The 14699-nt window shown below is 45.4% G+C and overlaps 1 protein-coding gene across 1 annotated transcript; it reads left to right on the top strand.

Moving 5' to 3' along the window:
* Positions 1-1606: 1606 nt before the first annotated feature.
* LOC307160504 (E3 SUMO-protein ligase ZBED1-like) lies at positions 1607-4184 on the top strand. Its single transcript, XM_079874660.1, has 2 exons — positions 1607-2722; positions 3308-4184. The coding sequence occupies exons 1-2, from the start codon at positions 1626-1628 to the stop codon at positions 3972-3974; spliced, it is 1764 nt and encodes a 587-aa protein (XP_079730786.1). The 5' UTR covers positions 1607-1625; the 3' UTR covers positions 3975-4184.
* Positions 4185-14699: the final 10515 nt, after the last annotated feature.

The raw sequence follows: 14699 nt of genomic DNA, 5'->3' as shown, positions 1-14699 counted from the left end.
CTGAACCATTATTTCCACAATTTTCATACAATTTATGAAGTAGACATTCTATTCAGAAGTAGTATGGGAAGTTTGGCAGATTTTGAAATGAATTCAACCTCTAAGAAACACATAAAACGAACACGTATGTGCGTTATAGCTCGCTGCCACATCACAAATGGTGAATCTATAATTTTTTTCTTTATATTTAAAATATTTTCATATCTTTTTTTCTAAAATAATTGAATGGATGATATATTTTGAACTCTTGGCATGAAAACAAACTGAGGTTTCAACCATTCTTTCATGTTTTTTCATGTTCATTGCTATTTCAAAATAAAGGTCTGAACACGACTTAGGAATATGAAAATATTCTTGTTGCAAATTGATAAATTATGGCTCCTCTGTAATTTATTTTGAAAATCATTCACCAAATATGAAAACTAGAGTTTGTAAGCTTTCAAATGATATATAATTTGTCAAGATTAGTTTATGTTTAGTATAGGATATTACTGTTTTAAAAATGTAATGACTTTGGGCCCACCGATGGGCCGGTGACACTTAAGGTGTTAACCTGTTAAGCTGCAACGCCACTTTTGAAAAATCCCCAGAAATGACATACCCAAACTTAAACAGATACAGTTCATGAACCCTTTGTACTAAAAGCACAAGTATGATCTCATTTGAAAGCTGACACCTGGCAGTTTATTGTAAATGTAGAATTAATTATTGTCATAATGAAAAAAATTGTTATAAATAGCTTCAAAGTTTTGTAAAGTTATTATAAATTAATTTTTATGAAACATCCTCATGAAAATAAAATTGAAGTTGGCACTGGAGCAATCTAGAAATGCACTACAGCTAAGGCCACATGTCTAAACATTTTATGTTTAAAATCTGAAGATAATAAGTCCAAAACTCTGTATTTAGTTACATGTTTTTCAAGACCATGTCAAATGACTTTATTTTGATTTGACTCTAAAATGCTGCTGATGTTTAGTCATCTTCTAAGTCATCCATTCAGTCTTATTGTCTCTATTGTTTTGTGGTGCAAACGAGCCCCATTCAGTCTCAGTCTCCCCCTGCACACATTCACACCTCTCCAGCCTGGTTATGGCTCTAAATATGCATTTCTTTTGTCTGCATTATAGTTACTAACGACTGGCTATTCACAGGCTATTCATAGGGTTTCAATCCCTAATTTCTTTTATCAAAGTTCTCACTTAACATTTAAAAACTGGATCAAATGCCCTGCTTGAATAAAGAAACATTTCAGTAAGCATATTTAGAAAAAAATCATAAAAGGATAACTGCTATATGTGGCAGGTGCACCTAGGGCTAGCTAGCATGTTAGCTTAGCACACCATCAATACACGACAATTTATGAGATTAAAACCATGTTTGTGCTCCAAACTTAATTTATAACGCAAGTCGAGTGTTTTAAATAATCTTATGTGATATAATTTCGCTTCAGATAAAAAAATCAGACAGAAAATATATATATATATTAGTGCTGTCAAAATTAGCGCGTTAATAACGCATTAACTCAAATTCATTTTAACGGCGCTAATTTTTTTAACGCGCGATTAACGCAGCGCGCATCACCTGTTTGACCCGTGGCCTAGCCCGTAGTTGGAGAGATAGAGATGCAGCAGCAAACAGAAATGGAAAAAGAAAGCGGTCTTCTGAACGGAAAATTCATATACAAAACGAGGTCTGATGGTTCTGTCGACAAGACAAAAGTTATCTGCATTTATTGTCGATGTGAATTAAGTTATCACCGCAGCACGTCGAGTTTAAAATATCACTTGATGGCGAAGCATACAACTGACACAGAGAGCCCCCCTCCCCCTCGTCAAAGGCAGACCACAATGGATCAAAGTTTGCAGCGGAGATCGATGGATAAGTCCACAACTAATAGACTCACCTCAACTATAGCTAAATGGGTGGCTACAGCATGTAGACCAGTTAATGTGGTCGAGGACGAGGGTCTACTTGAAATTATTCGCATCGCATCTAACGATTCTACATACGAACTACCTTCAAGAGCCACCATTACAACCAAGATTCACAACTTATATGAAGAGGAGAAAGCTAAAGTTCAGGAGGCATTGAGACAGACAAACACGGTTGCGCTCACCGGAGATTATTGGACTTCCCTCAGTAACCATAGCTACCTAGGCGTCACAGCACATTATTTTGACGCGCACTGGAAACTTCAGTCTCACGCTTTGACCGTTATGAAGACAGAAGAGAGACACTATGCTGACGTTTGCGCTGAGCACTTTCTTCAAGTAGCCAGACAGTGGAACATTGAACTCAAAATTAAAATAGTGACCACTGATAGTGCACGCAACATGATTGCAGCGGCCAGGCAGCTCCCGTTCGAGCATATGCCTTGCATTGCACACAGCCTCCACCGAGCCATCACAGTTTCTCTCCAAAACAGCCCGTTTGACGGCGCCTTGGCAAAATGCAGGAAGTTAGTGGGTCATTTCAAGCATAGCCCTGCTAACGCAGCCGAGCTTGAACAGCAGCAAGTCAAACATCTTCAAAAGAAAGAGTCACTCGTACAGGAGGTGTCTACTAGGTGGAACAGCACCCTAGAAATGATAAAGCGTGTTCAGAGAAATCAAGAACCATTGAGAGATGCACTGGCCCTACATGCAAGCAACATCAACATGCCAACTGCAGCTGAATTTGATAAACTGAAGAGGTTGGAGACTGTGCTGGAACACTGCAGGTAATTTATTGATACTCTTATTATTATTATATTTGTCTCTCAGTCAAAGTAAGGTTGTGTCAAAAGTGGGGACGTCTGTGTGTGTGTGTGTGTGTGTGACATTTTTATAATAGAGTGGATTTATGTTGTTCTGATGTGTCTTGACTGTGTGTGTGTGTGTGACATTTATAATAGAGTGGATTTAAGTTCTGAAGTGTGTGTGTGTGTGTGTGTGTGTGTGTGTGTCATTTATAATAGAGTGGATTTATGTTCTGGTGTGTGTGTGTGTGTGTGTGTGTGTGTGTGTGTGTGTGTGTGTGTGTGTGTGTACAGTATGGGGACAAAATATAATAGAAATGTCTGAAATCCTTGTTTTTGTGGGGACATTTGTTGGTCCAGTTAAACAGCTTATAAATCATACAGAATGAGTTGAATGAAAATTTAAAAATGCAGAAAGTTTTCTGTGATGGTTAGGTTTGTGTGTGTGTGTGTGTGTGTGTGTGTGTGTGTGTGTGTGCGCGTGCGTGCGTGTGTTAAGAGTGAGAGATTGAAAGTGAGTGAGAGATTCATTATGTCTAACTAAAGTGCTTTTCTCTATTATTCCAGGTATGTGAGTGAACTTTTAGGAGGAGAGAAATTTGTTTCTTGCTCAGTTGTGCTGCCCGCGTTGTGTCATCTATCACGTGTGATGGAGGTCTCAGAAGATGACCCAGCCTACATGATTAAGTTTAAGGAAACTTTCACAACTGACATGGACAAACGGAAGGAAAAAACCAACACCACATGGCTGAGGGTTGCATCAGCACTGGACCCTAGGTTTAAGGACCTCAAATGTCTGAGCAGGGCTGACAGAGCTGAGGTGTGGAGTTCAGTCTGTGCCTTGCTCCGGAGGGAGGGGCTTGCACAGCCAGATAAACCAGTGACAACTGAACCACCTAAGAAGATATCATGTCTCATGTCTGTGCCAGAATCTTCATCTGATGATGATGAAGAGGACTGTATTGAGAAATGTGTGGAGCGCTACAAGGCAGAGCCCTCTATTGGCATAGAGGACTGTCCCCTGCAGTGGTGGTCCAATCATGAAGGGGCACACAGTGAGATGGCCTACCTTGCACGCATATACTTATCAACACCTGCCACATCCGTACCTTGTGAAAGATTGTTTTCACTCTCAGGACATGTTGTTCAGAAAAAGCGAGCTGCCCTGTCATCTGAAAATGTAAACAGGCTCGTCTGTTTGAGCAACTGGCTCAGTGCAAAGAAAGAGAAATAATCTGTGAGGAACCTGTGGGTTTTTTATATTCTTTTTCCCACCTGTTTGATAGACATGAACACGTTCTTTGTAAAACATGTCAATGTTCTTTATGCTCTGTTTAGGGTGATTTCAGTAATAATAAATGTACATTTAGGTTAGCATGTTTAGAAGAAGTGAGCTGCCCTATCGTGCAAAAATGTAAATAGGTTTGTGTAAGTAAATTGAGTAAAGAAAGAGTAAAGTAATGGGAACCGTTTATTTCTATGTTGTTGTTTTTTCATGTGTATAATAGACATGAACAAGTTCTTTGATAAACATATGACTTTTGATACTATGGTCCCTTTGATAGATGTCCAGTCTTCATCCTATGTTAAGTATGGTTTCACTAATAATAAACATGCATTTGCATAAAGCGTCTATTTGTCCACTCCCATGTTGATTAATGTATTCAAAACTTGAAAAGTATTAATTTAAGGTACATTTAGAACTGATACAAATGTGCGATTAATCGCGAGTTAACTCATGACAATCATGCGATTAATCGCGATTAAATATTTTAATCGATTGACAGCCCTAATATATATATATATTTTATTCTGCACAATGATAAAGTCTATATCGATTAGCATTACATTATAAATATAATCTATTATTATGGAAATACCTGACATTACTCGAAGAACACAGGTAAACCAAATATCATTTCAATCATGTTTATTGTCTTCAAAACGTCTTTATCTGCATGTTACAGCGATCTCTGATAGCTTTGAATGTGTTCGAGACTTCCTGGAATGTCACATGATCATGCCTCTTCTTCATGTTCCATATATGGACTATTATTGTGCATGTAGCGCCCTCAGGCTGTTGGTATGGATTGAAAACACAATACATCACAGTATCCAGCGCTCATAATGATTACATCGACGCATTTGGGCATAAATTCAATAAATATTATTCCTGTCTATAGAAATCTGATGAAAACCTATGAAAATATATCAATATTTCTCCAAATCTGCACATTTTTGAGCTAAAGCCCCGAAGGACGTTGTTTTGTGTATCGCTGTCATGACGACAGCACGGGAGTTTTTTATGAATGAAAGCGGTTGACGCGCATAATTCATATTAAAGGTGTCGACTCATTTTTTCATTTCATAACTCCTGACACAAATTAAGACATAACTGTCACTATAAGTTTTTCAGAATACAATAGTGGTCAAATACTGAAACTTGAGTCTTATATCTTTTTAATGATGTATAGTTTGTCAATGTATAACATTAAATCTGATAGTAATTTTTAACTAAATAAAAAAAAAAACGCTTCAGTGCGCCGACGCACTGGTGAAGCTTAACAGGTTAAAGATGCCTCGCCCGTGCACTTCTGGTTGCGGTCTTCTCATTTCTGACTCTGATGGGCACAATCGCTGTCTTGTGTGTCTGGGTGTAGAGCACGCTAAGGCAGCGTTTGTGGATGAGTCATGTTCCCATTGCGGGAACATGCCCATCGCACGGTTGCGGTCGAGACTCAATGACCTTCATGGTAGAGTCCCCTCATCCGCACCCCGATCTACTGGCTCCACGAGAGCTGGTACTTCGGCTGGCGGCCAGGGTGACCTGAGGGTTACGGTGTGGAACAAAGCGCCGACTATTCCACGCTCCACACCGTCCTCTAGCGCCGCGCAACCCGCGAGTGTTTCGAATGAGCCCGCAGTACAGTCCTCTGACTTGCCGCGGGTCTCATTCGGCGCTCCAGAGGAAGATGTGATGTCGATCGCTGCATCACAAGGTGGGCAAGAGTCCTTGGGAAGTGAGGATTCGGCTGTGCTGCCACCTTCGGGTGTGCCAGCATTGCCCGAGTCTGATCCCGAGATGACTGCCATGCTTTCCCGGGCAGCCGCGGCCATCGGGCTTGAGTGGTCCCCGCCACCTGGTCCGGTGCGTTCGCGGCTGGACGATTGGTTTTTGGGTGCCGCCGCTGATCTTTGTCAGCGCTTTGTCAGCTCTCCCCAATGCCTTTCTTCCCGGATGTGCATGAGGAGGTCACGAGGTCCTGGAAGGCACCATTGTCTTCCCGTGATCGCTCGGCGACCTCCTCCGCCTTGCCTCCTCTCGATCAGGCGGCCGCCAAAGGGTACACTGGGGTTCCCCAGGTTGAACGCTCTGTTGCGATGCAACTGTGTCCTCAGAGTGCTTCTTCCCGTGGTGACCCAAAGCACCCCTCCAAAGCCTGTAGGTTCTCCTCCACCCTTGTGGCGAAGGCCTATAGAGCTGCGGGGCTGGCGGCCTCCTCACTGCATGCCATGGCGACACTCCAGGTCTACCAGGTCCAGATGTTGCGTGACATGCACGAGGGGAGGACTGACCCAGGGCTCTTTGATGAGCTGCGTGCCGCCACCGACCTTGCTCTCCGAGCGACGAAGGTGACCGCACGCTCCCTGGGTCAGGTGATGTCCACTTGCGTGGTCCAGGAGAGACATCTGTGGCTCAACCTGGCTGATATGCGTGAGGCCGAGCGAACCCGGTTCCTCGACACTCCCATATCCCAAGCTGGCCTCTTCGGCGGGGCGGTTGAGGACTTTGCCCAGCAGTTCTCGACCGCCCAGAAGCAGACTGAGGCTCTCAAACACGTCCTGCCCCGACGGCCCACTGCTGCCTCCACTCAGTCGTCGGCACAGGTGCCTCAGTCTGCTCGCCGCCGAGGGCGCCCTCCTACGGCTCCCGCCCCTCCCGCACGGCCCCAGCAGCAGCCTCCATCCGGGTCGCGTCGTGGAGGATGTCGTAGGAAGGCGCCACAGCCCTCTCCCGCCCCGTGCCCCACTAAACGCCAGGCCAAGCGGTGCTCCTGAGACGGGCTGCTCAGAGATGGCGTTGAGTTCTTCCCAGGAGACGGTAGCAGGGCCGCTCCTTCCCCCGGTGGAGGGCCGGGGGAGAATCCTTGGTTTTCCCCACCCCGCTGCTCGTCCCACGACGGGCAGCACCCTAATGTGGTTAAAGAAAGAACTCACTTCCCCATCTCTGAGCACACAGAATGTCCGGATGACAGTGCGCGCCGCTCACGAGCCTCGCCACTCTCGTCCCCCTCTGTCGCCAGTTCCCTGCCAGAGCACGCCCCCGTGGGACGCTGGTCCTCCCCTGGCCTCCTCTGGCAGGACGCGGCTAATGACAGTGACCCCGCACCGGGCCACTATGCCACCCACGCCTGGGCCGGTCATTCCGCCTCGCTGCACCACTGAGGGTACGTCTGTGGTCCGCATGACCCCGCTGGTACAGTTCCTGGAAGCCTGGTTAGAGCTTCCCAGGCTGTCCCGCTGGGTCGCGAGGACCATCAGGCTCGGCTACGCGATTCAGTTCGCGCGGTCTCCTCCCCGCTTCTTACTGGCGAAGGGTGCGATCGAGACTGTCCCTCCAGCCGAAATGAGGTCCGGCTTTTACAGCCCCTACTTCATTGTACCGAAGAAATCTGGTGGGTTACGACCAATCCTCGACTTGCGCGTCTTGAACCGCTCCCTTCACAGGATGCCGTTCAAGATGCTCACGGCCAAACGCATTTTCGAGTGCATACGGCCCTTCGGGAACACGGGGTTCGCATCCTGAACTATCTCTACGACTGGCTGATCCTAGCTCACTCTCGAGACCAGGTCTGCGAACACAGGGACCTGGTGCTCCGGCACCTAGCTCGTCTGGGCCTTCGGGTCAACTGGGAGAAGAGCAAACTCTGCCCAGTGCAGAGGATCTCTTTTCTCGGTATGGAGATCGACTCGGTCTCCATGTGCGCGCAGCTTACGAGCGAGCGCGCGCAGTCACTGCTGACTTGCCTTCGTCAGTTCAAGGGCAAGAGTGTGGTTCCACTGAAACTATTTCAGAGGCTCCTGGGGCATATGGCATCCGCAGCAGCAGTCACGCCGCTCGGGTTGCTTCATATGAGACCACTTCAGCTTTGGCTTCGCGATCGAGTCCCGAGGTGGGCATGGCATCACGGCACGATCCGAGTCCCAGTGACTCCGACCTGCCGTCAGACCTTCACCCCGTGGTCGAACCTCAGTTTTCTTCGGGCCGGAGTGCCCTTGGAACGAGTTTCCAGGCATGTTGTTGTATCAACAGATGCCTCCACCACGGGCTGGGGCGCCATGTGCAATGGACATGCTGCCGCGGGCTCCTGGACAGGACCCCAGCGCCTTTGGCATGTCAATTGCCTCGAGTTGTTGGCTGTACGTCTTGCCCTGCACCGCTTCCATGCGTTGCTCAGGGGTCAACAAGTACTAGTCCAATCGGACAATACCGCGACTGTAGCGTACATCAACCGTCAAGGTGGTCTGCGCTCCCGCCGTATGTCACAACTCGCCCGCCACCTCCTTATATGGAGTCAGAAGCATCTGAGGTCGCTTCGAGCCATTTATATCCCGGGAGACCTGAACCAGGCGGCCGACGAGCTGTCTCGGCTTCGGCCTCTCGCTGGAGATTGGCGACTCCATCCCCAGACGGTTCAGCTGATTTGGGATCAGTTCGGGGACGCACAGGTAGACCTGTTTGCCTCCCACGACTCGTCCCACTGCGGCCTGTTTTATTCCCTGACCGAGGGCACGCTCGGCACGGATGCACTGGCGCACAGCTGGCCGCGGGGCCTCCACAAGTATGCGTTTCCCCCAGTGAACCTTCTTGCGCAGACTTTGCGCAAGATCAGGGAGGACGAGGAGCAGGTCATTTTGGTTTCCCCGTATTGGCCCAACCGCACCTGGTTCTCAGAACTAGTACTCCTCGCGACAGCACCTCCCTGGCCAATTCCTCTGAGGAAGGACCTGCTTTCTCAGGGACGGGGCACCTTATGGCACCCTCATCCCGATCTTCGGAACCTCCACGTGTGGCTCCTGGATGGGACGAGGCAGGTTTGAGTACCCTACCACCAGCGGTGGTGGCTACCATCACTTCCGCTAGACCATCGTCCACGAGACATGCCTATGCGTTGAAGTGGAACCTCTTCGTCAACTGGTGTTCTTCTAAAAATCTAGAACCCACGAAATGCCCCATCAGTGTCGTGCTTTCCTTCCTGCAAGAAGGGTTGGAGCGAAGGCTGTCTCCCTCCACCCTGAAAGTGTATGTTGCCGCCATTGCCGCACATCACGACGCAGTTGATGGTAAGTCCTTGGGAAAGCACGACCTGATCGTCAGGTTCCTGAGGGGAGCCAGGAGACTGAACCCTCCTCGTCCTCCCCTTGTACCCTCTTGGGACCTCTCAGTGGTTTTAACTGCCCTGCAGAGTGCTCCCTTTGAGCCTCTGCAATCAGTGGAGCTTAAGTTCCTGTCAATGAAGACAGCGCTCCTGGTTGCATTGGCCTCCATCAAGAGGGTAGGGGACCTGCAGGCATTTTCGGTTGACGAAGCGTGCCTGGAATTCGGACCGGCTAACTCTCACGTGATCCTGAGACCCCAGCCTGGATATGTGCCCAAGGTTCCCACCACACCCTTTCGAGACCAGGTGGTGAACCTGCAAGCGCTGCCCTTGGAGGAGGCAGACCCAGCCTTGGCACTGCTCTGTCCAGTATGCGCACTCCGTGCTTACGTTGACAGAACGCAGTGTTTCAGGACCTCAGACCAGCTCTTTGTCTGTCATGGTGGGAAGCTGAAGGGAAAGGCTCTCTCCAAGCAAAGGTTGTCTCACTGGATAGTGGACGCCATTGCTTTGGCATACCAGCAGCAAGGTCGACCATGCCCCCTTGGTGTGACGGCCCACTCCACCCGGAGTGTGGTATCCTCTTGGGCTTTAGCGCATGGCGCCTCGCTAACAGACATCTGCAGAGCTGCAGGCTGGGCGACACCCAACACATTCGCGAGATTCTACAATCTCCGAGTGGAGCCAGTTTCTTCTCATGTACTCGCTTCAACTAGCCGGTAGGGGATTCTGCTCAGGTGTCTTCGCTTGCTCGCCATTCCTCTCCACGGACGGGATACGTGCGATATTTTCCTCAGGTGAGCCTAATAAGCCCTGAGTCTCCTCCAGCACTGACGACGTCAACGCCAGAGTTATGCAACTGAGCAGCTTTCGCGCTTGGCTAGGTGCCTCCATGTGCATGGTTCCCCCTTTGGGCGACCCCCACATGTGTATTCCACTATTCTGCCGTGCAAAGGCAAAAGACCGTAACTTCGTTTTTGGTCGAAAATGAGTTATTTATATTTTTGGCACATTCAAGACCTTCTTTATCATGTGGATAAGTATCTTGAATCAATTCCGTTTATTTTTCGAGAAAATAATGATTTGTCTTAACAGTAACTTCCAAAAGCCCATGAGAAACCAAGGCAGAACACCGTAACATCAGTTACCGCTCTTTGGCTTTGTTTTGGAACGCTCAAATTACGAGTTACGGTGCTCTGCCTTTGTTTAGCCGCGCGTCAATATGAAGTTACGGTGCCGGTGTTTAATCAAATAATGCTACCTACCAGGTTGTAAGGTTATCTGCCTTTGTTTTAATGTCCATTAAAATTAAAATTACGGTGTATCCTGTGTACTTTGTACAGCTGCCATCAGTCGCTCTAACTTCTGATGTCCTCAGAGCGGTCAGAACATTTAGTATGGTCTGCTCCATCGACAAACGTGCGATTACGATCGCGAAGGATTATGCAGAGTTGACAGAAAAACGTTACACATTGCCGTATCAGATGAATACAACCATGAATTAAAGCTCGCAAACTAGTTGGAAGAGTGCCAAAACTTCGCCTTCAGCCCCGCCCTAAACGCGGTCGAGTCAACGCTGGACTAATAGGAGGTATTTTGTCATGTCAAATGTATTAATAATGCCATCAGAATGCAACCAAAGCACAGGATAGCAATAAGTAGATGGCTATAAATAATTGTAAATCATACAAAATAAATGCCATGATCACTAGATTTTATACAGGTGTGTACTATAATGATTTTGTTAATGGTGATCAGCAACTAAATATTGATAATGTGGAAGTTACTGCCTTTTGCCTTGGTATGACCTCTCACTTTTTGCTGACAATACAAAGGCAGAGTACAGTAACTTTAAAATAATGGTCAAAAGTCAAGTTTGAGCTCAAGATTTTTTTATGTATATAATTTCCATTACTAAAACATCTATTTGCCAAATTTCCAGTGTCCTACCTATAATTAATTAAGCGGGACAACTAAAAATCTTTAAAGTCATTTTTCTCAGTTCCACACTCTAGCGACTTAAGGTCTTTTGCCTTTGTAGGGCAGTATAAGCCTCTTTGAGCATGTCTTCCCTTGGCAAGCCACCTTGCCACCCCTGGGGTTGAAATATTCCACCTGCGGCTGGACACCCCAGTGATTCTCCATATGCAGCCCTTCGGGGTCATATGTGTATCCCAAGTCCCCCCCTTCATGGTGGCCATAATTGCATATTTCCACTGGATATGCTTCACAGTGTACCTTGGTATTCCTGTGTTAAGTAGGACTCCTTCGTCCGTGCTAGTCTCACGACAGGGAGCTCAGACTTACGCAGGGCACTGGAAGACAGTCGAGAGGTGGCGTGATTACACTGGGAACCCCATTCGTCTTCATCCGACGTAACTCGGAGTGACAACGAAAGGGAATGTCTCGGTTACGTATGTAACCCTCGTTCCCTGAGTAGGGAACGGAGACGTTACGTCTCCCTGCCACTTCCGCTGTACCGCTGGAACGCCTGAGTTCAGTCTCGGCTCCTCAGCGAAGACATATCTGCATGTTGCCAGCACACTTCCTTATATACCCCCAGGGTGGGGCGGAGTTACGCTATGCAAATTCCGCAGACCCATGGCATTTCTTTGCCATTGGCTCGTTTTATATACTCGAAGGTGATAGGATTTCTAAGGGAAACCCCATTCGTCGTCATCCGACGTAACGTCTCCGTTCCCTACTCAGGGAACGAGGGTTACATACGTAACCGAGACGTTACATTTACTCTGGAAAAATTACATTAGTTAAATTTAATACAGTAAGTTTGACTTTCAAGGAAAATTACATCTGGTCAATGTAATACGGTTAAGTTTAATTTTCTAGAAAATTACATTAGGTCAATGTGATATAGTTGAGTTTAATTTTCTAGAAAATTACATTAGGTCAATGTATTATAGTTGAGTTTAATTTTCAAGAAAATGACATTAGGTCAGTGTAATACAGTTCAGTTTGATTTTAAGGAAAATTACATTAGGTCAATGTAATTGTGATAATTCAAATAATTATTTATGAAATAGTTTGATTACATCCAACAGACATGATTACATACAGCTTTATTAATGTAATAATTTTATGTGGAAATTTGCCACATGATTACTATACATTCAACTGATGAGGTATTTTTTGAGTGTGTGTATATATATATATATATATATATATATATATATATATATATATATATATATATATATATATATATATATGTATGTGTGTGTGTGTGTGTGTGTTACATGAAGTATACAAGGATGCAAGTTGATGCAAGACAGCAGGACAGTGGTGACACAGGGACTTCGATGGGCAACCCGGAATGGTGAGTGATGATCAGAGTGAAGAATTCCCCGGAGTGATGAGTGATGATCAGAGTGTCGAATTCCCTGGAGTGATGAGCAATGATCAAAGTGTAGAGGCCACAACGAGACCGGAAACAGGAATCAGCACAACACGAAGAACTCAAATTGGGAAGAGAAAACACACGAGGAGAACAGGAAACAGTAACAGGAACAACACAGGGAAGCTCCAACAACGATCTGACAAACACAAGACGAAAGACAAGGCATTAAATAGGCTGGCTGATGAAGCTGGCGCTGATGTGAGAATCAGGTAATCAGCGGTAACGCCCACATGAAACAATCAGTACGAACACCACACACATACACACACACAAGACGAGAGAGAGACAGTGGATCTAACAACTGTGACTATATGTATATATATATATATATATATATATATATATATATATATATATATATATATATATATATTACTGAATAGTAATGAGATTGCATGGTATAGCGAAACTAGAGTAAATGAGCTTGGGACAAGAGAAACCTGAAATGTTTGTGTATGCGTACTAATTATTAGCTTTGCTTGGCATCAAACTTTAAAGGGATAGTTCACTTTGAAATTAAATTTTGGTATGTTTTAGCTTACCTCAAGGGCATCCAAGATGTAGGTGTCTTTTTTTCCGCAGTAGTTTCAATTTTGATATTTTTAGGTCAAACCGTTCTTGTCTGTCAGTCATTTAATGCAGGTCTGTGGTCACTGTCTCAAAGAGCATGCACAGAGTCCAAATTAAAACAATTCCCCATCGTAAGTACACATTGATGGCCTAAGACACGAAACGAGTGGTTTGTGTGAGAAAACGAACAGTATTTATATCGTTTTTACCTCTTATACACAGCCACATCCAAGTGATCTGAGGGCGCGCGCGCATCCTGGTGTGTGACGTGTACGCAGACTGGTGCATAGATGTCGCCTTAAAGACATTCGTTCCAATGAACTGCCGTAGACAAGGCGACATCTAGTGTATATATCTATGCACCAGTCTGCGTACACGTCACACACCAGGATGCGCGCGCGCCCTCAGATCACTTGGACGTGGCTGTGTATAAGAGGTAAAAACGATATAAATACTGTTCGTTTTCTCACACAAACCGCTCGTTTCGTGTCTTAGGCCATCAATGTGTACTTCCAATGGGGAATTGTTTAATTTGGACGATGGGGAATTGTTTTAATTTGGACTCTGTGCATGCTCTTTCAGACAGTGACCACAGACCTGCATTAAATGACTGACAGACAAGAACGGTTTGACCTAAAAATATCAAAATTGAAACTACTGCGGAAAAAAAGACACCCACATCTTGGATGTCATTGAGGTAAGCTAAAACATACCAAACTTTAATTTCAAAGTGAACTATCCCTTTCAGACCCAATTTCAGAGCCAAGTGAGCTCATAAGAATGCAAGTACAGTAACACATTATTAGGGGTGAAATGGTAGTTAGAATCATTAAATAGTTTTGAAAAACAGCAAAACAGGACAGCAAACTTATCCTGTTTCAAGACTGAAAACTAAAGTTTTAGAAGTTTTATTTGATTTACAAAAAATAAGTGTGTCCCAAAGCATAGTATGTTGAAAAGAGTATGCCAGAAGTCCCCGGATGGTCTTCTACTATTTCCTGTCGATTTTCGAATTGTGGATCCATGCACACTCTAAAGGCTAATATTGCCCACAACCCATTGCGCTTTGGAGGAGGAACTACAAACACGAGTAAAAAGTGTTAAAAAAACTACAAAACATGGCGGATATGCGCGACTGACAATGAGAGGTTTAGATAAAGGTTTGAGTGACTAATCAAAGTTTAACCTGATAAAAAAAAATAAAAAATGTCCGTGTTATATTTCATCTGCAATAACAATGTGGACTTTTATAAAGATCCATTTGACCATTGACTTCATTATGCATTAATCTGAGGAGAGCTCTCTGCATGAAAGACCCGCGACTGCAGATCAACGTGCAACTGCATTTCTCTCCGATATGGTAGGAAATGAAATGTGGAAGATTTGAACTGTGACAAGATGATTGACAGGCCAGTTTACTGTGACAGGATGCGACAGAAAGCAACCGTTAAAGACACAATTGTATGACATGATAGTATGTTTCAAAGCTTGTGTACTCATGATACTTTGCTACATACTCAAAAGTATCTACTTTTTCTTCACAACAAAAGAGTACATACTTTTAGGGCGTAGTATAAGTAGGCGAATGGAGACG

This window comes from Squalius cephalus (assembly GCF_949319135.1).
Source record: "Squalius cephalus genome assembly, chromosome: 6".
Taxonomy (NCBI): Eukaryota; Metazoa; Chordata; class Actinopteri; order Cypriniformes; family Leuciscidae; genus Squalius; species Squalius cephalus.
Note: the sequence above shows the minus strand (reverse complement) of the source record. Positions and strands in the feature narration are given on the sequence as shown.